General features: G+C 46.6%; 9 protein-coding genes across 9 annotated transcripts; 6 read left to right on the top strand and 3 right to left on the bottom strand.

The window, feature by feature from the left end:
* Window positions 1–1,657: 1,657 nt before the first annotated feature.
* Window positions 1,658–1,896, top strand: GLAREA_08018 (uncharacterized protein; the record flags this gene model as incomplete). Its single annotated transcript, XM_008090065.1, has 2 exons — window positions 1,658–1,816; window positions 1,867–1,896. 2 exons carry the CDS (start codon window positions 1,658–1,660, stop codon window positions 1,894–1,896), a joined length of 189 nt encoding a protein of 62 aa, XP_008088256.1.
* A 1,190-nt stretch (window positions 1,897–3,086) lies between these two features.
* On the top strand, window positions 3,087–4,787 carry GLAREA_08017 (uncharacterized protein; the record flags this gene model as incomplete). The annotated part of the gene is made up of 5 exons (XM_008090064.1): window positions 3,087–3,399; window positions 3,478–3,639; window positions 3,693–3,971; window positions 4,060–4,600; window positions 4,730–4,787. 5 exons carry the CDS (start codon window positions 3,087–3,089, stop codon window positions 4,785–4,787), a joined length of 1,353 nt encoding a protein of 450 aa, XP_008088255.1.
* Window positions 4,788–4,942: 155 nt separating this feature from the next.
* Window positions 4,943–6,430, bottom strand: GLAREA_08016 (uncharacterized protein; the record flags this gene model as incomplete). The annotated part of the gene is made up of 3 exons (XM_008090063.1): window positions 4,943–5,439; window positions 5,492–5,775; window positions 5,853–6,430. The coding sequence occupies 3 exons, from the start codon at window positions 6,428–6,430 to the stop codon at window positions 4,943–4,945; spliced, it is 1,359 nt and encodes a 452-aa protein (XP_008088254.1).
* Window positions 6,431–7,683: 1,253 nt separating this feature from the next.
* On the top strand, window positions 7,684–8,612 carry GLAREA_08015 (uncharacterized protein; the record flags this gene model as incomplete). The annotated part of the gene is made up of 2 exons (XM_008090062.1): window positions 7,684–8,147; window positions 8,192–8,612. 2 exons carry the CDS (start codon window positions 7,684–7,686, stop codon window positions 8,610–8,612), a joined length of 885 nt encoding a protein of 294 aa, XP_008088253.1.
* Window positions 8,613–8,860: 248 nt separating this feature from the next.
* On the bottom strand, window positions 8,861–11,259 carry GLAREA_08014 (Rap30/74 interaction; the record flags this gene model as incomplete). The annotated part of the gene is made up of 3 exons (XM_008090061.1): window positions 8,861–9,066; window positions 9,253–9,847; window positions 9,898–11,259. 3 exons carry the CDS (start codon window positions 11,257–11,259, stop codon window positions 8,861–8,863), a joined length of 2,163 nt encoding a protein of 720 aa, XP_008088252.1.
* Window positions 11,260–12,311: 1,052 nt separating this feature from the next.
* GLAREA_08013 (PAP/OAS1 substrate-binding protein) lies at window positions 12,312–15,587 on the top strand (the record flags this gene model as incomplete). The annotated part of the gene is made up of 1 exon (XM_008090060.1): window positions 12,312–15,587. The coding sequence occupies one exon, from the start codon at window positions 12,312–12,314 to the stop codon at window positions 15,585–15,587; it is 3,276 nt and encodes a 1,091-aa protein (XP_008088251.1).
* A 1,244-nt stretch (window positions 15,588–16,831) lies between these two features.
* Window positions 16,832–17,704, top strand: GLAREA_08012 (uncharacterized protein; the record flags this gene model as incomplete). The annotated part of the gene is made up of 1 exon (XM_008090059.1): window positions 16,832–17,704. One exon carries the CDS (start codon window positions 16,832–16,834, stop codon window positions 17,702–17,704), a length of 873 nt encoding a protein of 290 aa, XP_008088250.1.
* Window positions 17,705–18,317: 613 nt separating this feature from the next.
* Window positions 18,318–19,139, bottom strand: GLAREA_08011 (uncharacterized protein; the record flags this gene model as incomplete). Its single annotated transcript, XM_008090058.1, has 1 exon — window positions 18,318–19,139. The coding sequence occupies one exon, from the start codon at window positions 19,137–19,139 to the stop codon at window positions 18,318–18,320; it is 822 nt and encodes a 273-aa protein (XP_008088249.1).
* Window positions 19,140–19,435: 296 nt separating this feature from the next.
* GLAREA_08010 (HCP-like protein) lies at window positions 19,436–23,098 on the top strand (the record flags this gene model as incomplete). Its single annotated transcript, XM_008090057.1, has 1 exon — window positions 19,436–23,098. One exon carries the CDS (start codon window positions 19,436–19,438, stop codon window positions 23,096–23,098), a length of 3,663 nt encoding a protein of 1,220 aa, XP_008088248.1.
* Between the last annotated feature and the right edge of the window lie 1,150 nt (window positions 23,099–24,248).

The raw sequence follows: 24,248 nt of genomic DNA, 5'->3' as shown, positions 1-24,248 counted from the left end.
CAAGAAACAAATCTGTGATAATAAGCACATTTTCTTCACCACCCACAGATTGGCGCTACGAGCTAGAATTCAACATCAGATCTAGATTGTAATTGCAGAAGTTTCGAAAAGTTTCTCAAACAAATTCATTTGCCTCCTACCAGATTCCTGACATTTGTCAGTGAAATCCTTGGTGGGAAGTACAGGATTTATTTGTTAAGGGTCTCTTAATTTCAGGAACGTCTCGCGTAGGACCTTAAGTCTTCCATTATCGTACCTCGATCTCGATATAGGAGGTACGTATCTGTAAAAGGAGCAACCGATCGAAGATCGATTTCCGAAGGCAGTATCTCATTGGTTTAGCGCAGCTGCGTGTTACCAACCGTGGATTTTCATGAATTTGGCTTTCAAGCAACACTGATGAATAAAGGAAGGGAATTGTCCAGATTCGCTAACTTTTCTTTCTCTCTTGGGAACTCTAGTTATACCAGTATCAACGAATGTGTATTCTTGATCTATACTCCCAAAGTTTCTGCTTACCAATAAATCACAATCCAAATTCTCAAGTTACTCCCCTGTCGCAATCTCGCTTAATTGCTTCAAGAGAGGGGGTGTCCAAACCACCACACGAATTAACACCCACACTTCAGCCATACACATATATCCTGAGTCTTTTCCACTTCATATCTTGATACTGAACAGTCACTAACAGCTACATCAGCGAAGGAGAATGAATTCCCCGAAGTGGAACGTCTCTGCAGATAGCGGCTCGTTTGCTGCTGTGCTGCATAATTGTCGCACGCCGACTTCGCTACCAAGCCATCTTGGTATTTGGACGACTTGCGCTTCCGTTAATTTGACATCCGCCCTATAGAAATCGCACCCGATGCCGATGGTTTATGCCTCTCGTGGGAACAGAGAAATGGCCCACAAATTCCTCAGACACCGAAGGGCCGCAGATGAGGCCTACTTGTTCGGGAATGCCTTCGAACGCTCTGGAATGGCGCACAAAGAGCGGCTGATGATTCGCCACACTCCAACGGCCCTCCAGGGAGTCGATTCGTTGGAAAGCGTCATCGAGATAGAATGGTTTTCTGAAATTGGAGAGCGAGGGGGTTTCACACGTCTCCGCGTCCGGAGTTTGAATCACAGCCCCGGATGAAGAAATTGCTCTGTTTTCGTCCCAACATCTGTTTGGGTGAGTGCGACGGCGGTCAAACCGGCTCTTACTCATAGCTTAGTCCCCATGGAAGTATTGAAAGGATTCGACGATATACCGAGCTCCACGTATCTTATTCGGTTTGGTTCTTAGATGGCACGTTACTAGCAGAGTTGGTTGGCCAACATGCAAACACTACTGACTACATCTTGGACATCGTGCTTCAAAATCCGTGTAAGAAAGTCCCACCGATGGGCAGACCGTTTTATGACAGAACACGACATCATCAATCCCAATAATTGACGAATAGTCTGCCCCTGGACCAGGCCTGATAGTGGATTTCCTCGACTCATTGGGTATCGATTATCGTTGAAGAGCGAAGGTAACTGAATTATAAATTCTTATATATATCACGTTAACTGCATCTTTCACCTTGAACGATGATCACCTTCACCCTTCCATTTCTCGGTTGCCACTTGTCGGAGCTGAGTCGAAATGTTTTTTTCCGCGTTGGAAATCATGTACCACGGGCAGATGGCGGCCATGAGAAGCAGATATTGCAAGGAGGAGCTTGGAGCTAGTTGCTGTCTGTCGCAACATGTTGGAGAGCAAGGTACACTGGTCAACTTCACGAAAGATGATGTATACGTTGTCGTGTCCGCAGGTGGTGGAGGACAGGTGAGTTAGGTGCAAGTTTCGTTGAGGTCGACGACGATTGACGTTACTAGGACACAACCACACAAACCCCCAAACAATGATCCCACATTGTCAACAACAGTCCGAGCATTCTTCTGTAAGTCAAAATTTGGGGGCGGATCTCAGCAAAATGTGACTAGTTTTCTTACTAAGCTGTCTATCGAATAAGGCAAGGACAACACATCTCTTGGTATCTCCTGTGGCGATATTGCAAATACGTTTCGCCTGGTTACACCCAGTACTCGACGAGGAGAAGTCGTTTTGTGTTCTGCAAAAACAACGCAAGGCGTTCGAGTAAACAAAACCCAGTAAAGGTCCTATGATATCCTAAATCCTAGAATATCATTATCATAGATTTCCCTAAACAAAACCGCGTCAGAGAACTCTCCATGTGCTGTGTGACTCCGGGAAATAAACGACAAAAACGGCAAGTTGCGAGATCGGGAGAATATCTTGTGACTTTTTAAGTCCCACAGACTTATTCTCGGATGCTGCAAACGTAAATTTTTGATAAACGCCCACAACAGCAATCCCCTTAGCTAACCCAATCCTCGACCGCTGTTTGTTCTGCATTAATATAGTCCGCAGCTTCGGTGTTGATCTCCGTCGATTGCAACACAAGAATCGGCAGCTCCTCGTATCGAAGATGTGTTGTGTAACCGTAGATAGCCTTACAAATGAAACACGACGTCTTCTCGAAATTTGAACAGATCAGACGGTAAATACGCTCGTCGTGACAATCTGAAAGATAACTTCACTTCAACTCTTTTGTCGAATGTCGTCCATCTCAAAGCCACAACTACGGCTGATTAAAAGCGAAATCCTGTCAATTTCCAAGCCCATGAATGGCTATTCTGTCCAGCCTGCTTACGGCCTAATCCAATCATACACCGCAAGCACATTGCTGGTAAGTATTTTCATACATAAACTCCGGGCAACTCAGCACACCCTCAAGCACTTCCCCAAATCACGATCAGCGATTAAAGAATCTCTCGCATGTCTCCTGCAAAGTTGAGTGGTTTTGAAGGCTCTTCTTGCAAGTTGGGCACATCTGCGCCGCCATGAATCCAATAAATATGGCATCGCGAGCCTCAAAAGAGATGAGCATCGCTCGTCGTTTGGCTGAAAAATTGAGTACATATACCAGACAGGATTCCTAAGGCTCTGGACAATCATTTCATCACCAAAAGTTCGAAGACTTCATCCAAGTGATCCTTGGAAGACGATGTCGCATCCAGAACACCTCAGTCTAATGGCGAGGCTTGCGCCAGCCTTCTTTGGCCAACGCCTAGAAGATCCAGCCTCGCTACCAACATATTCTTCTCCAAAGCCATATTCTGGTCCTATGCTAGCTGATATGAAACTCGCAGGGACAAAAAAGCTCCATTCTTCGATAATCTTGGAGAAGATGAAAAGAAATGTCGCATCCAAAAGAAAGCGGAATAGCTCGTCGAATGGGGAAGAACCTGGCATCGATTCAATGGGAGAAAGCTCGACTACTGGTATCCGAATGTCTGAAGTTTTAGAGGTCAATACCCAATGCTCTCCGGATTTGACACAACAGGGTAAGCACCGAATCTCTGCCACGACAAAAGCCAATTGAAACCCCGAAGGAAATGGTCAAAGGCTAATCTTCGAATAAGCTCCGCTTTCACCAACGAGCACGGTTCAAACGTACGCGGAGAGCTCGAACACAAAATCGATTGGCGATCAAGAACGAGTGATTACGTCCAAGATTCCTAGGAGCATAAAACAACAGGCAGAGAAGGTGGATACTGGGTATGATAGGATAATACAGCGCGGATGTCAGTAAAGTCGCATCTGCAACCCAATAGCTCGCATATTGATTTGCATCTAGACGAGAGTTATCCAGATGGGTGGCCAAGGTTGGCAGCGTTCCAAAACAGCGCCAGCAGCCTTCGAATGTTCCGGAGATTTGGTAACGAGCATTGCCGCGTCCTACTTCATTTGCAGGCTGAGATTACGACTATCCATCAAAAGCTGGATGAATTGGATTTGGCAGACTCCAATTCGGAAGACATGAGGTATCGCTTGAAGCGAAACGAGTGGCACGAAGGCTGGGACTGCGCACAGAAAGACTTGCTCGAGAGTTTGCGAGTTAAGCTAATTCAGTACGGTGCGTGCGGATGATATTGTCTCTGTTGTGCAAGTCAGACAGATTTCGGCTTGAGATCATACATGACTAATTGGCATTGCCTTTTTAGACGAGTTGTTGCTCAAAGACAACGCACTTCGTGCACTGTCTCCTCCATCCGATCGAGACTATTACACGTTATTCAACTGGATCTGGAAGAAGAAGCCTCTTGATCTTGGACAATGGGATTTTGCTCTGCATCGGAATGACTTCGTCACCACTTCAAACGCGAAGACCAATGGATTTGAGAGCGCTGTTGAGCTGTGTTTGAGTCGGTGGCCAGAATTATTTCAGGTGAGACGAGCACTCTCGAACTGGTCTACATGTAATAGTGATTCGGTACAGAAAGTATCATGGCTGAAAAGCCGATCTGGGGAAGCGAGTAGTGAAGGTGTCCATGTTTTCCCGATGGCCAAAATTGCTGCAGCCGCAAGCGTCTTGCTGGTTTGCGTAGCTGTTACTATCTTAATGCTCCCGGTCTTTCTTCTATACTTGATTACGCCGAGTGTTTTTGCTAGTCTAATCATCCTAGTGATATTTGTTTTCGCATTTGCAACACTCATGTCGTCGGCAGGAGTTAGGGTCGAGGTAATGTTTATTGGGACGTGCACGTAGGTATAATCTTTTCTATATCAGTCCAACAGTGACTGCGTCTTCCTCGGGCGTATGCACAGCAGAAGAGGAAGATTCATGGTGGATTGACTCTTAGTGTTTCAAAGATACAGGACTGACTTTGACAGATATTCTGCTGTACTGGTCACCTTCTTGGGAAATATCCATGATCCTGGGAAGACGTAGGCGTACTGAAACCGCCACTCAAAAAACTCATTTATGAAATATTTATACGCTTTCCTAAATATGTTAATACTAATGTTTAATGGGGTGGAGAATACTTACACCAAAATGTCAGCGTTTTCAATTATTTGAAGATTAACCACTCGAATAATACACAATCAATCGTTGCTGAAATCTGTGCCTTTATCGAATTGCAGCAAATCTCCCACAAAGTCTGACTCTCCCAGAGGTTTTATGTAATTTTCCGAATTATTCGTAAAGTATGACGCGTCTTGGGGGATGTATACGAGCGAAGTACCATCTGACGGAAGTTCTGTCATGCCCGACCAATCTTCGGAAAGATAATTATCAAGTGCTGCTCTGCTAGTCATCGTGGATCCCGTACCTGGGTTGTTGTACGCCGCCAGACTATACTCGCCACCAGGTTGTTGAGTTTCAAGCGTTTTGAGGTATTGTCCGAAGACTTTTGATTGGCTGTCTAAGACAATGTCTTTGAAATCATCGCCCAAGAATCCTGAGGTAACAAATACCCGAGAATTCCTTTGGAGGGCGGAAATAATGACTGCCGGTAACTCTCGTCGGCTGTAATGATCATATTTCTCTAAAACTGCAATAAGTTGAGATGCTGTTATCTCGTCCAGAGCAGGCTCGAATACTAGACGTTAGTCAGTTGATCTGATATCTACCCTTGACTTGAAAAGATTTACTGGGATTAGGGATTTCTTGTGCGGCGGGAAATAGAATTCTGTATATCTCTTTCCACTTTTCAATTTCAGCCTCCACGGATTGAGATGAGGATACCACACCTTGCCCTTTTTTTCGTTTTCGCAAAATTGTTTCTGTGTCTCTTGTCATTCCAATAGGAGGAACATATTGAAATTCGCAAGCAACGGCGCCTGACGCATGTGATACAAGTTCGGCTTCGTTCTTGAAGAGCTTAGAGCATCTTTTGCAATGAATAGGAGCACGATGACAGCGGTAAAGATGCTCTCTGTGATCGATTAATCTCTGGTTCGCCTTCTCTGTATGGATATAACTTGCTTTATTCTTGCGGTTGAAGGCCAATACGACCGCGCACAAACCTTTTCGGACGTGGTGTTGTACATTTTAGGGTCCCTTTGGCGATAAGGACATGCAAGTTTAACTATTTCGATTGTTTGCGAGCATTCTCTTCTTGTCTGCTTCAAGGGCCGTAGGTTTTGCTCAGTGATATCGGTAACTCTATCCGCCTCCGTCATTTGAATCGTTCTTTTCGTTTTGGGGTGTTCGATTTGGAATGATTCAACCGTTTCCGTTGATAAGTGAGTTGCCGAGTCCGATGCTGTCGAATCCATGCTAGCATATATGGTAGCAGATGAGCTGCTGAAGCCACTTGGTGAATGAAAGCCACCATCATTGTGTAGGAGCTGCGATGTTGATTCCCAGTCTCCACCTGTTTGCTCACTGTAGAAGTGGCTGTCTTTATCCGAATCTCTGGCCAGGTCGCTATGTCCTTCGATTATTGTATCGAAGCTTCTCATCGAATTTTCCTGAAGGGAATTCCAGCCGTTGGTGGCTGCTTGGTCAGTCCGTATTGCATCTCCAGCTTTTTCTCCACCCCTGGACGCGATTTCCTTTACGTCGAACTCGGTTTTCGGAGGAGACATGCTCGCGAGCAATAATAATCAGCACCTAAACTTGTGTTGAAGTATTTCTGGTCAGGAAACTCGAGAATAAGAGATAAACCGTGGATTAAGGAGGGTTTTGTAAATTGAAAAGATTGCTCTGGGAATCCCAAAATTGAAATGGACAAGAAGTTGATACTCATTGCTGGACAATGCTCCAAATCCTGAGAGTTTATCAGTTAAATTTTGATATAGGATGTTCAGCCTAGGGGACTTTTCCATTTCGTATAATCTTCACTTGCTAAGTCCTATAGATACGGTGAAGCCCAATATTTACCTCTGGACTGTTCATTTGAAGATAACCCTGTTTGACCAGAGTTCCTGCTTGGGCATCGAGTTTTGCGTTCTAGCGATGGTTCCACATTTTCCTTTCGAGCTGCAGCCCGCCAGCCATTGACAACACTAGCACAGGCCAGGATGAAACTTTGATCAGCTCGATCAAATACCCGCGTATTACAACTAGAGTTGCGAAACATTAGAGCCCAAAAGGATACCGTGCTCGGGAATAGTTGGACAGAAACGACAACGCATAGAAAAGCAGACAAAAGGTATGCCCAACTTGTAAAGCGCGGTTTCATTCTTTTGGTGACAACTATTGAACATTAGCCAAAGCGACACTTGAGAACAGCAAAGAAAGGTTTATATATCGTTAGGCTGCAAATGATAATAGCATCTGGCCCTCCTGACCCCCGACTGGCAAGCGAATCTTCCGTCAGGTTGTCACCAGTTCCTCAATAGGGTAGTTGGGTCTTCACGCTTCCGCGTGGTAAAAGGCGTGTGCCATAGGCCAGTATTTTGCAATGGCCGGCTTCCAAATCCGAGCAAATGGGAAAGTAAGTGCAACTGCATATAGACCACGCATGTGTGTACTACAAGTAAAGTAGATGTGCGGTATTCAAAAGTCATGTTGAATTTCACACTGATCTCTTGTTTCGTAATGTTAACTTGTCCTACATGAGAGAAAGACCATGAGAAAGAGAGAAACAAACGATTGAATAAGTGATTGAAATAAAAATGCAGTATAGAATCGAGAACAAACAAGAAGGTTGAAATAAACATTCCATTACTAAAAAAGAAACTCGAGATCCCAGATTATGATTGGCCTAGACGTCCGAAGTGGGGCCCCCGTAATGACCCGCAATTATCGGGCAAGGCCATCCAAAGTCAATCAGCCTCGACCTAAACTTCCATCCCCAAAACCTCCAACTCCCAATCCTCCCCAACCATTCCTCAAAATGTCCCTATCAAACTACCTCGCCTCCAAATACCTCACCGCCGAACCCTCCAAAAAGCGCAAACGCAAAGACAAATCCAGCACCTCCCAACCGGGCCTCATAATAGCAGACGACGACGCCCTCGGCTGGACCACCACCCTCACCCCCGACGAAGAAGCCAAACCCCTCACCATCACCTCCACCAGCGCCGAATTCCGCAAATCCAAAACCAACGCCTGGAAACCCGTTGGCGAAGCCGCGGCCGCAGAACAGATTCTCGCCGACACAGCGCGGGAGAACGCGGCCGCGCTGCAAGAAGAGGAGCCGGTTGTAGAGGATGACGGGGTTGTGAAGATGGGGGATGGTACGCATGCGGGACTGCAGAGTGCAGCGGATGTGTCGAGGCAGTTTGAGAAGCGGAAGAGGGCTGAGAGGGAGCGGTGGGAGAAGGAACAGCGGGGGGGGAAGAAGGGGGGGAGGAGACTGTGTATCGAGATGCGACGGGGCGGCGGATTGATATATCTATGAGACGGCAGGAGGCGCGACGGGAGGCTGATGAGGCGGCGAAGAAGGAGCGTGAGGCGGCAGAGGCTCAAAAGGGCGATTACCAGCGTGCGTTGAAGGAAAAACGGAAAGAGGAGCTTGATGAAGCGCGGTTTCTGGGTGTTGCAAGGGGTGTGGATGATGTGGAGATGAATGAGGAGTTGAGGGGGGTGGAGCGGTGGAATGATCCCGCCGCGCAATTTTTGGTTAAGAAGAAGGAGGGAAAGAGTGTTACGGGAAGACCGTTGTATAAGGGTGCTGCGCAGCCGAATCGGTATGGGATACGTCCTGGGCATAAATGGGATGGGGTGGATAGGGGGAATGGGTGGGAGGGGGAACGGTTTAAGGCGTTGAATCGGAAGACGAGGAATAAGGAGTTGGATTTTGCGTGGCAGATGGATACGTAGTGTATTTAGGTGTGAAATGGAAGAGAAATTTTAAAGATTGAAAGTGAAAGCAGGTTGTGTGTATTATGAATATCGTATTTCTGGGAACGTTGGCTTCATGCCACTCAAATCTGAATTACTATTACAGAGAGCTGCCCGCCAGATATCCACTCCCCATCAAAGTATAGCCTTGTCTATGCCCATTCAAAACGCAGCCCATAGATCAGCTCCCTAGCTGTCTTAATCGACATCTCAAACCCATGTCGAATCTACTTGCGACGGAGCAATTTATCCTTGCCGAACGCAGCACACTCTTTGACGAGTCTAATGAACTCGTTCTTTTGGGTCTTTCCAGGTCCATCACCAACTCGTCCTCCGAATTTAGCCATCAACTCCTTGATGGAAATACCTTCTGGTGGAAGTTCGGCTGCAATTTCGCCGACGGATATAGGTCCACGTGGTGAGCTTGCAGGAGCTAGAGTTTCACGTTAGTCTCAGTCTTGTATACTAACATTGATATATAGGCTGCTTGAAGCGATGTGGAACATATCGACAAAAGCTCAGTGCTTCGAAATTCGTACGAAGGTCACTGGTTGCGAGACTCCACAGGGCCTCAAGGGAATTCTCATGGAGAGCCGATATGGAACGAAAAATATCTTACCTGGTGCTTGTGGGCTACCGGCACGACTCCCAGTACCACCAGCCCGAATCTCCGGACTTCCCGCTCGTGAACCTGAAGGTGTACCTCCAAGACGAAGCTTCAACTTCTTCTTCTTACCACCGTCAGACATCTCTCCTCCGGTAGCTTCAGCATCACTCATAGGGCCTCCAGTAGGACTTGGATTAGGTGGCGCAGAGTGAATATCAGTGACCTTTGTAGAGTTGACATTAAGTTTGACCATAGATGATTTGCGACCCTGGCCGGCTTGCGAAGTAGGCATAGGTGACATTGGTCGGGATCCAGGGATTGGAGTACTAGTGCCAGACGGGCGAGATGATGCATGCTTCTTCTGCTTCTTCCGGGAAGACTCGTTACCAGAAGACTCAGACAGATTAGGCGATCCTGACCTCTTGAGACCATTCTTGTGCTTCTTCAAGGCATCAGTGTGTTTTGGACGGCCAGAAGGTGTGTTTGTTCCTTTGGAAGAGGCTCCAGATGGAACCTTTGATTCGACCTTGAGCTTGTTCTTTGCTTCCTCATCCTTCCTTCTGTCTATCTCGTTCTGCTTTTCCTCATCTGATGTGTCATCCTCGCTCTACTGAGTATTAGCCAAAAGCACACATATCGAGCTTCTCCATTACTTACGGTATCCGAGTACGGGTGGTCAGAATCACTCTCATAAATCAAGTTTCTCTCCCGTCTGGTGAGCGCCTTGCGAGTCTTCTTTCCGATTTTCTTCTCGGCCTCCATTTCTAAGAGCTCCTTTTCAAGTTCTTTTTCCACTTCGGCCTCGTTCGCCTGATCGAAGATATTCGCAGCCTGCTGTTCGCGCTTAATCTTGGCCTGAGTTTCCTTGGTTTCCTCGTCATTATCGGGCTCTACTGTCGGTTGCTCATCATCATCCTGAAATAAATCACCTTCGGCGAAATCAAGATCATCCATATCCTGCATTTCTGACTTGTTGGCATTCTTCGCAGTATTACTCTCCGACTTCACGGTATAAAGTCGGTGCATCGGAGGGGCTTTCAAAAGCGCTTCTTGCTTGTCTTTCATCACCCAGCGAGACTCTCTCGTTTTCTTGCCCATTTTTGCCTCTGCTTCCTCGATTGTGAACGTCGCGAATTTGTTCTTTGCCGTAAATTTATACCACTTCTCTATAGGTACCATCAAGAATCTCTCTCCTTCGATGAGAAACATGACATTGGTGTCTGACAAGGCAGCCTCATAATTACCAACCCATGTTTGTTTGCCTTCAGCGTCTTCCAGGTGCCATGGTAATGCCTCCTCATATCTCAAATCCGAAGCTTTCTTTTCGTCCTCAGTCTTGTCCAATCGGTATACCTGCGTGGTTTTCTCCATTCTAAATGGATGATTCTTCTTTGCTTGCGCAGCCGCATTGTTGCCAGAGGGAGCGATCTGGGCCAGATCAGCAGCTCTTTTCGCATCCTTTTCTGCCTTGGCTATCTCCAATTTCTCGCGTTCTTTGGAATCCATGACTACATCAGGTATCTCTTCCTCCTTACCGGCTTCGGCTCGCGATGGTTGTTTGGGGTCTCTTCGATGTAGCGTGACGGGCCTTATGAATTGCTCCTGCTGCTCAGACTCTTGATTCGCCGGATCAACATCTTTCTTCGTGCTGAATCGCATTACATGATATCTCAGTCCCTCACGTAGGGCTTTCTTCGTGGTGTACAGTGGAAAGTATCTTGTTTCGCCCTCTGGCGGGTTCGTCCACCCATTGTGAAGACCGCTTGCAGGTGGAGGAGCCGGTTGGGAACCAATGGGGCCAGCAGCCAACCCGTTGACAGGATACTGTCCGCGCGCAGGAGCTACAGGACCTTTGGGCTTCGGTGGAAGGGCGCCTTTTGGGAGATTGGGTCGTCTAATGGGCTTTTTGCGCGGTCTTAGAGGGTCAGCGGCTTTGCTCTGTCGCACGAAGCCAGGCGGGGGTCCGCCATTGGGGGTGGGAGTTTGATTGTTAGAAAGTCCAGAAGGTGACGCGCTCATCGTTGCGAGAACTTCGGGATAGGCGCGTGCTCAGAGGCGTATGAACGAGCGTTAGTTGAGAGATTGTATGTTGCTGTCAGGAGCGGCCTAAGAGGAGACTGCCTAGGCGTCCCTCATTCGGGAAAATGAAATTGTCTCTGACGCAACGGATGATTTCGAGTAAGCGCGAGTGGCTGTCGAGGGCAACTGGTGATTCGTATCGCCTAGAAGAGGGTATCGCAGGTTGTGTTGTCGTAGACGATATGAATTCTTTGTCTTCAAGGAGGAATGCAGTTCTGGTAGGAGGTCGAATTCCTATGAAGGGAGCGCGAAGGTAAGTGGGTCCGGACCACGAGCCAAAAACTTAGGTAAGCAAGGCTGTGAATGGGCGACTTATGATCCTTGCAAATCTGAGTCCCGGGGCGCGGCTGAACTTTGCTCAACCGAGCAAGCTGCAAGTGTAACGTCAAGGCTTGGCAGGGTCTGGGGATCCAGATGAACATGTCAACTTGAATCTATTTACTCTCTTTTACAACGATATATACCCGACACGAGGCGAGGAACATCCCACTGTGGCAAACAACCATTCTTCGCGTCAATTGCCTTGAAGACGTCAGAAAACTTTTTCTCTAGGACAATGGAATTGAAGCAATTTCCATCCAGCCACTTTTTCAATCCGATCGATCCCACCTACCCAGCTTCAACTTGAGGCTCTGGTGGAAGACCAGCATCGGACCACCACAAATACAGCTATCAGACACGAAGACCCCATCAGCATCGACCGTGCCAGCTCCGCGCTCATCTGTTCTACACCAAAACCGAAAAGTCACTTTTTCTTACTACCTAGTGGATTTCTTGCAGTCACATGACACATTTCTGTTTGCTCATCGCTGTTTAAGGTGAACGTGGACCGGAAGTTGTTTGCTCTCTGGACAAAACTTCTGGATACCCTTCTGTTGAAACTGGAGCGCTCGTCAATAGTGATGATTTCACTTGATACCTTATATTTCATTTAGTTCAAGACCCACATCCACGCAATCACTCTCAGAGACCCCCGGGATCGATTGATCAAGATGTTTCCAGCGTCTCAAGATACGGCTTCGCCTGGAGGAGGAGATCTCGAATCGCGTCTTCGCGGACTCATTTTGAGCAACGCCATTGCAGCACCCGCTGCCTCCTCCCCAGAGGAATCGAGTCACGACTCTCGTTTGCCTCCTCACATGCGCAAGGCAACCGTGCAAGAGCAGCAAGAATATCTTGAGAATATCAATTCTGGTGCAGCTCAAGCCAATAAGAATTCGACTCCTCGTGCCGCCCAGCAGAAGAACAAGAGACCAAATCAGGCTCAAAGGCGGCAGATGAGCTCGAATTTGTCTATTCCAATCGACAACAGCCCAAGCCAGACGAGCCGATCTCCTGGGTACGGAGCTCTTCCAGTTCAAAATCATTCGCAATGGTCCAATCAGGGTTATGGTGGGCAAAACACGCAGAAAGGGTACCAGCGCCAGAATAATGGTCAATATCAGAGTCAGCCGTCCTCACCTCGTCACAATAATCATGGCCCGCCTACTCCATACTCTCCTCAAAACTCGTTCTCCCAAACTAACTCAAACTCCCAAATGCCCCAATATCAACAGAGCCGGCCACCTCATGGCGGTAATCATCAGAGTCCACGAAACCAACATTTTCAAAATGACTCTTACTCATCACGACCATCTCCACACGGCCGGCAACTCTATCAGCCGGGGCCTTATCAAGGTCATGGACATGGAAATAACTTCAACCATAACATAGAGGAGACGGCTCGTCAAAGCTCGCATCTTGAAAATTTATTGCTGCAGAGTGTATCTTTAGTTGGCATGGATTCTGATGAAGAAGCGGAGAAAGAGACCTTCAGAGCCATTGTAGAACAGGCCTGTCGGGACGCTATTTCCACGTATGAACGGAATGATGAAGGCAATGCTGGTTTTGACCCTCTTTCCGTCGAGTTGCAATGTTTTGGAAGCATGAAATCGGGGTTTGCCACTAAATCTTCTGATGTGGATCTTGCTCTACTCAGTCCTCAGTCTGCACATCTTCCAGATTCTGCAGATTCCCCAATTCCACGAATACTCGAGAAGGCTCTTCTAGACATGGGCTTTGGAGCTCGATTGTTGACAAGAACTAGAGTTCCCATCATCAAACTTTGTCAGTATCCCACGCAGAAGCTAAAAGCTGATCTATTGGAAGAACGCGAGAAGTGGGAGAATGGGTTTCCCGAAGACATTAATGATACAGAGGCCCAGACCACAATTGCACCAGTTGAATCGCCTCCCAAGCATGGTGAGTCTACTCTAGAAACAATCGTTCCCAGACCGGAGCGGAACTCGTTACCTCCTTCGTCGCCGTCTAAGATTGTTGGATCATACGAAGAAAAGCTGGCGAGCTTGAAGCAGAAAAAATCCCAATCACTCGGAGACTACCATCTAAGTGCGAAGCGACTTTTACGGCAGCTTGGTAGCCGAGATATCACCTCCGTAGGAGCACCTGACATTACTGAAGATGAAGCACGAATATTAAACGATGTTTGCAAAGCATTTTTTGCTGGCCTTGCCTCTGATATCCTGAGAAGCAGCCTCATTAAGTATCCTTCTGTTGCGGCACTTTTTGATCCCGACCAAACTTTTGTTCGCCGAACACTGCAAGGGTCCTGGTTACAGGTTGATGGCGAGCGTATGGCTTCAAATTGGGGTAACCGTCCCCTTTTGGAGGAAAACGACAGACGAGAATCCGATAGCCAAGCAATTATCATCGAATGGGGAACTCTGCAGCAGACTCATCCCCCTAACTCTCTTGATGAGTGTATGAAATTCAACCGAGAGCTTTACCTCGCAAATGAGAGATTAAAAAGAATCAGCTCCTTGCAACTGACTTGTCTAGAGCAACTTCCGCATGAAGAACCATTCAACTATTTCTCGAGGGTACAAAGGTTGGTCGATGCTCTGAAGGGTAATAAACGACAGGAAATGACGGATGCTGTAAACGCGATAGTCGTGCAGCACTACATTGAGGGTATATACAACTCTGACATCCGTTCCGCCTTGCAAAAGCTCGTGACAGACACAACGTCACTGTATCTTGTTGCACTTCAGCATAGAGTTATGCAACTTATCACTGACTATGAGCACGCACTGAAAAACGGTGTCTACGAAAACAACAACCGGCCAGTAATCGAGCAGTATGTTTCATTTCTAAAAACTATCGATATATCCAACTCAAGTTTCAATGTCAATTCAGTCGCCAATGGCATAAGCCCAGACATCATTTCAGCAGTTCGACTTCTTCCAGATCCCTCGGTTACTTCGGCAGATAAACCTCGTGATCGGTACAAAGATCATCTCGAGTTCCCAAAGACTGATATTGGTATTCAATGCGATATCAATTTCTCGGCACATCTTGCAATTCATAACACGCTCCTACTTCGATGTTATTCGCATTGTGATCCACGTGTCAAATTGATGATACTGTTCGTTAAGAATTGGGCCAAACTGAGAGGTATCAACACGCCATATAGAGGGTCTCTCAGCAGCTATGGCTATGTATTGATGGTATTACATTATCTGGTCAACATTGCACAACCATTCGTTTGTCCCAATCTCCAAGAGATCAATCGGGATCCGCCTAGTCATCTATTACCAGCAGAGATCGAAGCTCGTACGACCTGCAACGGTTGCGATGTCTGCTTCTGGCGCAACGAGGTCGAGATTAAGAATCTTGCAGATCGAAAAATGCTCAATCATAACCACGATTCCGTTGGCTTCCTGCTTCGAGGGTTCTTCGAATACTATGCTCAGAATGGCGATATGACCACGGTTAGACATAGGGGATTCGACTGGGGAAGAGAAGTCTTAAGTTTACGAACAAGGGGCGGGATCTTGAGTAAACAAGTAAAAGGCTGGGTCGGTGCCAAAACCACCATCGAAACTAACGTCGTCGCTCCACCTACACCTTCCACCATCAAACCGGCCGCATCTACTGACGAAACTACCCCTCAAACTCCCAAACCTCAACCTCAAAGGCTTGAGGAAACGAAAGAGATCCGTCATCGTTACCTCTTCGCTATCGAAGACCCCTTCGAACTTACCCACAACGTCGCTCGTACCGTTACGCACAATGGAATTGTTTCTATCCGGGATGAGTTCCGCCGAGCATGGCGGATCTTGAGAAATATCGATAAACCGGAACAGAGGGATGGGGGGTTACTTGATCCGATTGATGCGACAGGAAAGGGCGGTAGTGAAGTCAAGGGGAGTTTTCTGGAGCTGTTGGAGATTTTGCATGGGCCGGAGCTGAAGCAGGTTGTGGTTTAGGTTGATGAATGGGATGTCGGTATGGACAGTTGTGGCATGTGCTGAGACTGGTTTATGAGGAAATGGGAAGGGGAATAAAATGGGTTTATGGTTGCGAGATTTTAGAAGCAATTCTTGTGGTTTCAAAAGTTCGCGCGGTCATTACATGATAGGGTTGTAGAAATATAGGTTACATGAGACTTTTCCTTCTCCGTTAAACTCCAGGTGGGAATACATTCCGAGTTTCGTTTCTAAAGTTGTGAATTCCCTGGTTCGACCAAGTATTGCATTGTGTTTTTGTTACAGGGTTCCTGGTTAACATGTTTCTTTCACTAGGTGAGACCGCCTAAGTACCTGGGTATTACAAAGTCACTGGATGTTTTTGGTTCCTTGAAAGCGTGTGTAAAATCCATTCTTATTCATCAAAATAATCTGAAATAAATTCATGGCCGGTAAACAAGGGATTCTTTAGGAGTTATTATGACCACGTTAAGGTGAAGAATACCTACTCTCCGTTCGCGTAAAAGACGTCTCATTTTGGTACATGGCCCGTGTGCCTCACTCACGAGAATTCCTCCCCCTTCTACGTCAAAAAAATCAATTACTACGTCTATAAAGCTAAATAATAGGTACTAAGATAAAAAATGTCTTAGTAGTAAGTATCTATATAAGATTCTATGTACTTAAAAGTTATAATTTACTGTGGTAATGGTTTGATGGGGTGTGTACCAAAATGAGACGTTTTTTACCCGAACGGAGAGCCTAGGTAGATGTAAGCTTTTCCGGGTGATCTGCATATAACATGCAAATGATTCATAGATGATGATACTTCCAAGTACTTGATCAGCTGACGTCGCGACTCTAGAAAAGAAGAAAGTTTCGCTCGTAACGACCTATCATGATGTACAAACTTGGAAGTACTAGAAATAAAATACATCAGCGACGGGAACGAAGAAATTGACTTACTAACCCAGCTATGACGTAATCCCCACCAAACCTGCCAAACTTCCCAATCGGGTCCACCCCACCTGTCAAATCTTGACGGACCGTGACCCCAGACTCACTAAGAAAGACTTATCTTCAACCAAGCATCTCCCCGGATGCCAGATGTTTCTCCGAACATGCCGACTAGAGAACCTTCCTGTTACGATGGATGAAGTGTTCATGTTATGGCGGTCAGCTGGTGGGTCTGTATATATACTTTTCCTTCTCCCCAAGTTTTCCCTTTCTCTTTCCTCTCTCAATTTCATTTGTAATCCCTCAAAATGCCCACGCCCACCCTCCACGACCGCCTCACACTCATAGAATCCGCCCTCTCAGACCTCCAAACCCTCGATCTGGGACCCGAACGCAAACCCTCACCCTCAGCGCGCCAATCTCTCGACCACCGCTTCGACCGTACAGATCCCTCAGTAGACGCCGCTCCTGTCCCTACACCCGCACAAGAAAAATCAGACCCCTTCGACTTGATACAAAAAACCCAATTCTATGACACCGTCGCCGCGAAATTCGGCCTCGGTATCCGCGATGAAGAAGATTTCGCCGAATTCATCGTCTACAACGCCTTCGTGACGAATCTGCGCGTGTGTCCCGTCCACTTGACCGATACAGGCCGCTACTACTACATCGAGCATCGCTTTTACCTGCCCAACACCCCGGGCGTAGTCCTACGACAAGGCACGGATAAAGAGGGACCCTGTTTGGGAGTTGCGAATATCCCGCTCACCGGACGCAATTCGTTCGGTGTTGGCGATTTCAAGGGCGATCAGAGGGGCATGGTCTGGGAGCATTTGATCAGTACGGGGTTTTGGACGCATATGCGGTATGAATTCTCGTACGAAGTACGGGACGGGGAACGGAAGGTTTTTCACTGGATTCGGACACGGAATAATGTGTTGGACGATCAGGGCGATTTGGTGTTGATTGAGCGGGATGTGGAGGGCGAAATCTTGGCCGAGTATGTGGGGAAAGGACTGTTGAAGTGGAAGAAGAGGGGACGGCTACGCGTGAGGAATATGGAGGGGTGGGGGGAAGAGTGGGAGAGGGTTGTTTTGCTTACGTGGGCTTCGGTGGTGGAGTTGTCGAGACGGAGGGCGAGGGTTAGGAGGTATTCGCCTACGCATATTATTCATGGGTAGAGAGACGGTGTGCATTTGCATTTGGCGTTTCGCGGAGATACCATTTATAGAGTTAGATTTGAGTGTTGCATTAAGGTTTAGAAGGACTTTCCATCGGAATGCTTAGAAATAATATTTAATGATAGAAATAGACATACTTGATTCCTGTAGCATTCTCATGTGTGCCTAGTGCCTGAAGACTAAGTTGTACTTCCTAGAACGTGCGGAATTGCTACTTGGATATTAGGTCTATTCTGTCTACTTAGTATACAACCCTAAATAAGTTTCAGGCTGCATCCGTTTATTTTATTTCTATTGCAGAGCTAATATCGGGGGAGTATCTAAGCGAGTGCAAGGGGGAATAGAGAACGTAGGTATCTCTATCCATATTCAGCTGCTCTACTCTCTAGTACTTATGCTTTTTTTTATAGAAATTCAAAAGTACTCTTCTGGAGTTCACGTGTGTCCCGGCTGCCCTATCTGAAGTGCAAATATAACATGATTTATATTCGACTAAGAGTTTTTACTCCTTCTAGAAAACTAGATATAACACTTGACGTACCAGAAACAAAAGAGTTGTAGTTGAAAAGATTATTTACAAAAGAATTCGATAGTAGATATAGTAGTTCACAGTCTACGCTACGACTTCTTTACCCGAGAATACATAAACGAGATCCTTTCCATCCTCCACCTCTTGCTCTTCATCCAAATCTTCTACATCCGACACCAATTCCGCCCCAAAATACTCCCCCTCGCCTACATCCGCTGAGCGATTATCGGGCACCGAGTACCAGCATTCACCCCGCTGGAGCTTCGCACTATCAACGTCTGTCTCCCAAATACTGAATTTCACTTTCTGCAGACGAATTGCGTAGATATTCTCTCCCAAAGCCTGGTAGCCCAAGTGCGTTCCATGGCTATGTGCGTGCTCAGCGTTCAAGCCAACATCCATCGCACCACCCGCCGGAACACCAAGAGCCTCCGCAACCGGCACCGTGATGTTAGCAGCCTGCTGTGACGCAACTTCCTCTCCTCCACTCGTGCGGGCTTCGAAAAGCGTGTCGACGCCTATGACAAAGTACACTTGATTCCGCTCTTCAATCTGCTCCTCAAGCCATACCCGCACCGCTCTGTTCTTACACAGCTCTTTGAACACGGCTTTCGGCTGGTTCAGGGTGTACATTCGACCTTGTCGAGCGACTAGATCGTCGTTTGATGATTCTGAGCGAGAGAAAGTCGTCTGAACGAGTGTTGTTAAAAAAGCGCCCAAACCGATGGAGCTGTTTGCATGAGATGATCTCACGAGGTCTTCAACCTCTTTTACTGTTATGTCTCTTATGGGAAGTGGGCTTCGGAGGTTGTTCAGATCAGGCTGCTTTACGTTGGGGATGAGGTTGCCGAGCTGAATCTCCTCTTTGGCAAAGAATCGAATACCGAATATTGATCTGCTCTTCATTTTGAATTTGGAAGCCTATGATCAGATTGATTGATGTAACATGTGAGATTTGGAGCGTGCGACTTCGGATGAAGTGAGTCAATGTTCTGGACTATCTGGTCACGGGTGAGACAAAGGTAAGTCACTGCTACTTTCAATTGGCCCAACGGTTGGATATTTTGATCCACCCATTGGAGATTCTCATGATCATCATCAGTTCTTGTCGACGACAAATGTTAAAAAATGCGAGCAAAAAATTGTTTTGGAGCCGCTTACTCTGCACTCATGCAACCTCCACGTCATTATCACAAGTAGATATGACCGAAGAAGACGAAGGGGCTCTTTTCGAGCAGAATGTAAAAGACCTATGGGATGTCCACTTACAATCGATCCATCAATTTCACCAAACACGTACCGCTCAAGATCTGGAGAATTCAATACAGGCCGGAGAAAAAGCTCTTACTGCAATTCCAAAACATCATGTTTGCTGGAGCGCCATCGCGTGTAACCACAGCGACAATCTGACGGAAAGAGCGAGGGAAAATGAATTCAAAGAGGACCTGGTATCTGCAATATCACTATTGCATGAAGTGTTAGCAGTAGTTCCAGACACTCCTGCTCAACGACCCATACACTGGCACACTCTGAGCAGAGCCATGCACGAAACGTACGAGCAAGACGGTACCCCTGATGATTTGGAGAGCGCCATCCATTATTCTCAACTGGCGGTAAACTCTGTCGAATCGGACAATCCACATTATGCCGACTTCTTGGGACAATTGACGCAATGCCTTGCATCAAGATCCGCATCACGCTTAACTAGCAATCTTTTAGACTTGGGGGAAGCTATACGGCTTGCGCGAGGCGCCCTTGATCCTACTAATGCGAACCAGCTTCATGATCTTGCACTGTTACTTAAATCTTACTCTGAACACACTGGACTACCTGAACCCTTAGAAGAAGCGATCACGTTGAACCAAAGATCGCTGGGAATAAACATCGACGATCGCCATCGATGTTGGTATCTCAACAGTCTGGGGTTGATGTTTTGCTCGAGATATACTTTCACCGAACATCCTATAGACCTCGACGAATCAATAAAATGCGGACGTCGAGCAGTAGCATTAGCGGGCAAAACAAACGAGAGCGAGATGGATAATGTCAACTATGCCATCTGCCTAATGAATCTAAGCGACTCTATTGGCTGCAGGTCTGACATTAATCACGATATGGTTGATATCGAGGAAGCAGTTCAATTTGCTGAGCAGGCGCAAACTATGGTGGCTGAAAATCATTCCTTACGCTCCAGATTTCTATCTTGTATGAGTAATCAGTTACTCAGACGCTCAACAGAATCTCTGTCTGAAACGGACCTGACGAGAGCCGGGCAGCTAGCGGAGAATGCTGTCAGTCTTGGTTCAAAGGACTATAGTCAATACGCCTATCATTTACGCGGCCTTTCGAAAATTCTCTTCCTCGATTTCCAAAGAAATGGCAGCCCAGAGAGTATACAAAAGAGCATAATGTTGCTGGAGGAGAGTATAACTTCTGGTCTTAATACTAATTATGCCACTCTTTCGGCAACAACAAATGAGCTCGCACAGCGATATTACTCGCTCTCGAACACTACTGGGAGTCTTACCAATCTAAACAAAGCAGTTGATATGTTGAGCAACCTGTTTGAGGTTTGTCCTACTGGCCATCCCCATCAGCGAATGGTCATGATGAATGTTGCACACGTCTTGCATGCTCGGTTTGACAGGCTTGGAATTTTGAGTGACTTAAAACAAGCTATCGAGTTGACCGAGGAAGCACTTGACTATTCTCCTGACATGAATGTGCCTCTCGATTTCCAACTGCTTTGTGAACTCCTTAGCCACAGGTACCAAAGATTGAGAGATATCAAGGATCTCGACAGGTCAATTGTGATTTCTCGTAAATTGGATTCTAATGAATTGGGCAAGGACTTGTATGAGAGCTTCAAAGGAGGAAAGAACAGAAATCATCTTTTGGAAGCTATTGAGGAGTTGAAAAACACTATAGGACGTATGCCCGAAGGCCAACCAGTTGCAACATATCAGCTCAGCTTATCAAACGCTCTTCGTGATAACCTGAAGTTGGAGAACTCCACGTCATCGGACGAATGGAGTTACGCCATCCAACTTGGGAAAAAAGCTGTATCTGGCCTACCTCAAAAACACCCGAACAGAGTCGAGGCACTCCACAGCTTAGCACATATAATTGAAGACAGCCCATTTCAGTCAGCGGAAGACGAAGAAGCTGGACTGGAGTACTGCGAGGAGGCATTGAATCTCGAAGCGGGACCACCACTGGATCGAATACGCGTTGCTATGCATATGTTCAACTCATACAAGAAAATGGGCAACTGGAAGAAAGCTCGACAAGCCGCTGAGTATTTCATATACACCCTAGTACTCAAATTACTTCTTCGATTACTTCCACTCCAAGATCAACAATATCTACTTCAGAGCCTGAATGAGGCTTCTTCTAAGGGCGCAGGCGCTATTTTGCAGGATGGAGGCTCATCCTGTGATGCGATAGCATTGTTAGAAGCAGGCCGCACAATGATCACCAACATATCTATAGTATCGCGGGGAAATATCCCAGAATTAGCTCGTGTGGATCCACAACTACACGCTGAATACCTTGAACTGCGTAATGTTGTCTCTGCTCCAGTCCACGATGAACAGATTGAAGAGAATCATAATCACTCCCATGCAGCAGGTGGCCACCGACTCCACTTGATTAGATCAACAGTCACATCGAGACTTGCAGAACGCGCCCGCCTTATCAAGAAACTGGAAGACCTGGAGGCGAAAATATGTTCCGTTCTAGGGATTGAGCATTTAAATGCTCCTATAGAGGCTGAATCACTGAAGCAACTTGCCACCGAAGGTCCAATTGTTTTGTTCAATACCGCAGTTTTTCGTACGGATGCGCTCATCATAACGCATAGCGAGATCAGTTCTTTGAATCTGGGAAAGCTCGACTACCATGATGTTCGAGCCAAAATAAACAAACTTGTGGGCCCAGGACAGCTTGCAAAGGGTAAAAGGAGTACGAAGTTTGATCGTCAGCAAGAGCTTAGAGACATACTTGAATGGTTATGGACCACTGCAGTTCAACCCGTTTTGGCACATCTGGATTTGATCAAAGAGAACTTGACTGATATACCAACACGCATCTGGTGGGTAAACAGCGGGCTCCTTGGTCTTGCACCCCTCCACGCTGCTGGGAACTCGAAACAATGGGCATCTGAGTACGTTGTTTCCACTTACACAGCTAGCATACGAAGTCTACAGTACGCCCGAGAAAAAGCTCATCGACATGCTATTCTAAGTGATCCAACAATACTCGTCATTTCCATGCCGACGACAGCAGAAAATAAAACTCCGCTCACAAGTGAGATGGAGGAAAACGTGGTCAAAGAGTGTATGACTATCGAACCGACTATTCTACAGACCCCTACAAGAGAAGCAGTTCTCGAAGCAATGCCTAACCACGACTTCGTCCATTTCGCCTGTCACGGTATAGCCAACGCAGAAGATCCATCGTCCGGAGGTCTACTTGTCGGGCCAGCTCACGAAGATAAAGTCCAATATATCACAATTGAGCAACTATCCAACTTATCTCACGAGCGCGCGCAAATCGCATACCTCTCAGCTTGTTCCACGGCCGAAAACTCATCACTGAAGCTGCTTGACGAGGCTATTCATACTGCCAACGCGTTCCAAGTTATGGGATTCCCGCATGTGATTGGGACTTTGTGGGAGGCGAGCAATCGGGTGGCTCCGAAGATTACTAAGATCTTCTACGAGACGCTTATGCGTGATATTAAAACTGGTCATGTTGCTAGTGATGTTGTGGCGAGGAGTCTATGGCAGGCGCTTTGTGTGTGGAGGAAGGAGAAACCGAATGACTATCTTTCTTGGGCTTGTTTTGTCCATCTGGGAGCATGATGGTCTTGAAATCAACGTAAATTTAGATGTCGACGTAGTTGCATGGTGTATACGCAACCTTCCCTGAAGAGATTGCAACCACTTTCAAGGGACATAATTTCTCACTCGCATAACCTAGATCTCTGGGAACCAAAACTCGAGTCTCGGTACCCAGCGACAAAAGTCGACAGGTTTGCTGCGGGACATAAACTTGTATGCCTTGCTGATCGTATTTCAGAAGTCACGGATTCTTTTAATTACAAAGCTCGGAGCTTTCGCGCAAAGATCAACTACCTCATCACGACGCCTCACCTTTGAAGAAAATATACGCCTGTCGGGCTGTTAGCATCTGCCGGGAGCCAGCGGTGACTAAACATTGTTGATGCTTCCTGCCTTGCCCAAATCTCCTTCCCGAACATCTTGAATGTCTAATAAATAACTAGAACAACTTATCATCTACCAATGGTCACACAATTTAGCCACCTCTTAAACTTGGCATCACATCTGCACCTCAGCGTCTTTCGTCGTCGCCGAACTCCCAAGTCTTACAAGTTTAAGCGATCTTTGAGCGAAAAAGGGGGATGCCAAGGTTGAAGTACAGTGGAAGTTCGAAATAATGATACCTGTCAACAAATTTGTGAGTTCCAAACGTTTTATTCTACCGTAAGAACGCGTAGAAAGGAACAGATGACTTATTTTGACGCTCATCACCTCTCTTTAGGTAGTTGTAGGAAATACAGCGAACTCACTGAGTTTTGCTAGTGTCTGGGACATTTGCTAATTCTCCGATTCGCAACTAGATACCATGTCTTTTATCCCTTTCAACAATCTTTTGTAGACATATCGTATTTTGAGATGAAGCGAATGAGTCTTTCGCACGACGTGCGGTGCAAGTATTCAGGGGGTGATGGTAACTCCAATGAGTCTTTCTCGCTTCCGTGTTCCAACAACTATCCAACTGCATACAACACTCCGACAAAAGTAACATGATGATCACCACAATTCTTGGACGAAATTATTTGCCGAGTACCATGCGACGAGGCATAACTTTACCCGCTGCAGTAAGATGTTGTTAGGTATGAAAATTAAAGTTGTTCAAAATCCTCTGTGATTTCATCCTAAGGTTCCTGTGTTTACAAGTCGAGTTTATCAATCGCTGGTTTCAGTTCTT

Source organism: Glarea lozoyensis (genome assembly GCF_000409485.1).
Source record: "Glarea lozoyensis ATCC 20868 chromosome Unknown GLAREA9, whole genome shotgun sequence".
In the NCBI taxonomy this organism is placed as follows: domain Eukaryota; kingdom Fungi; phylum Ascomycota; class Leotiomycetes; order Helotiales; family Helotiaceae; genus Glarea; species Glarea lozoyensis.
The sequence above is the reverse complement of the archived record's forward strand: the minus strand, read 5'-3'. Positions and strand labels throughout refer to the sequence as shown.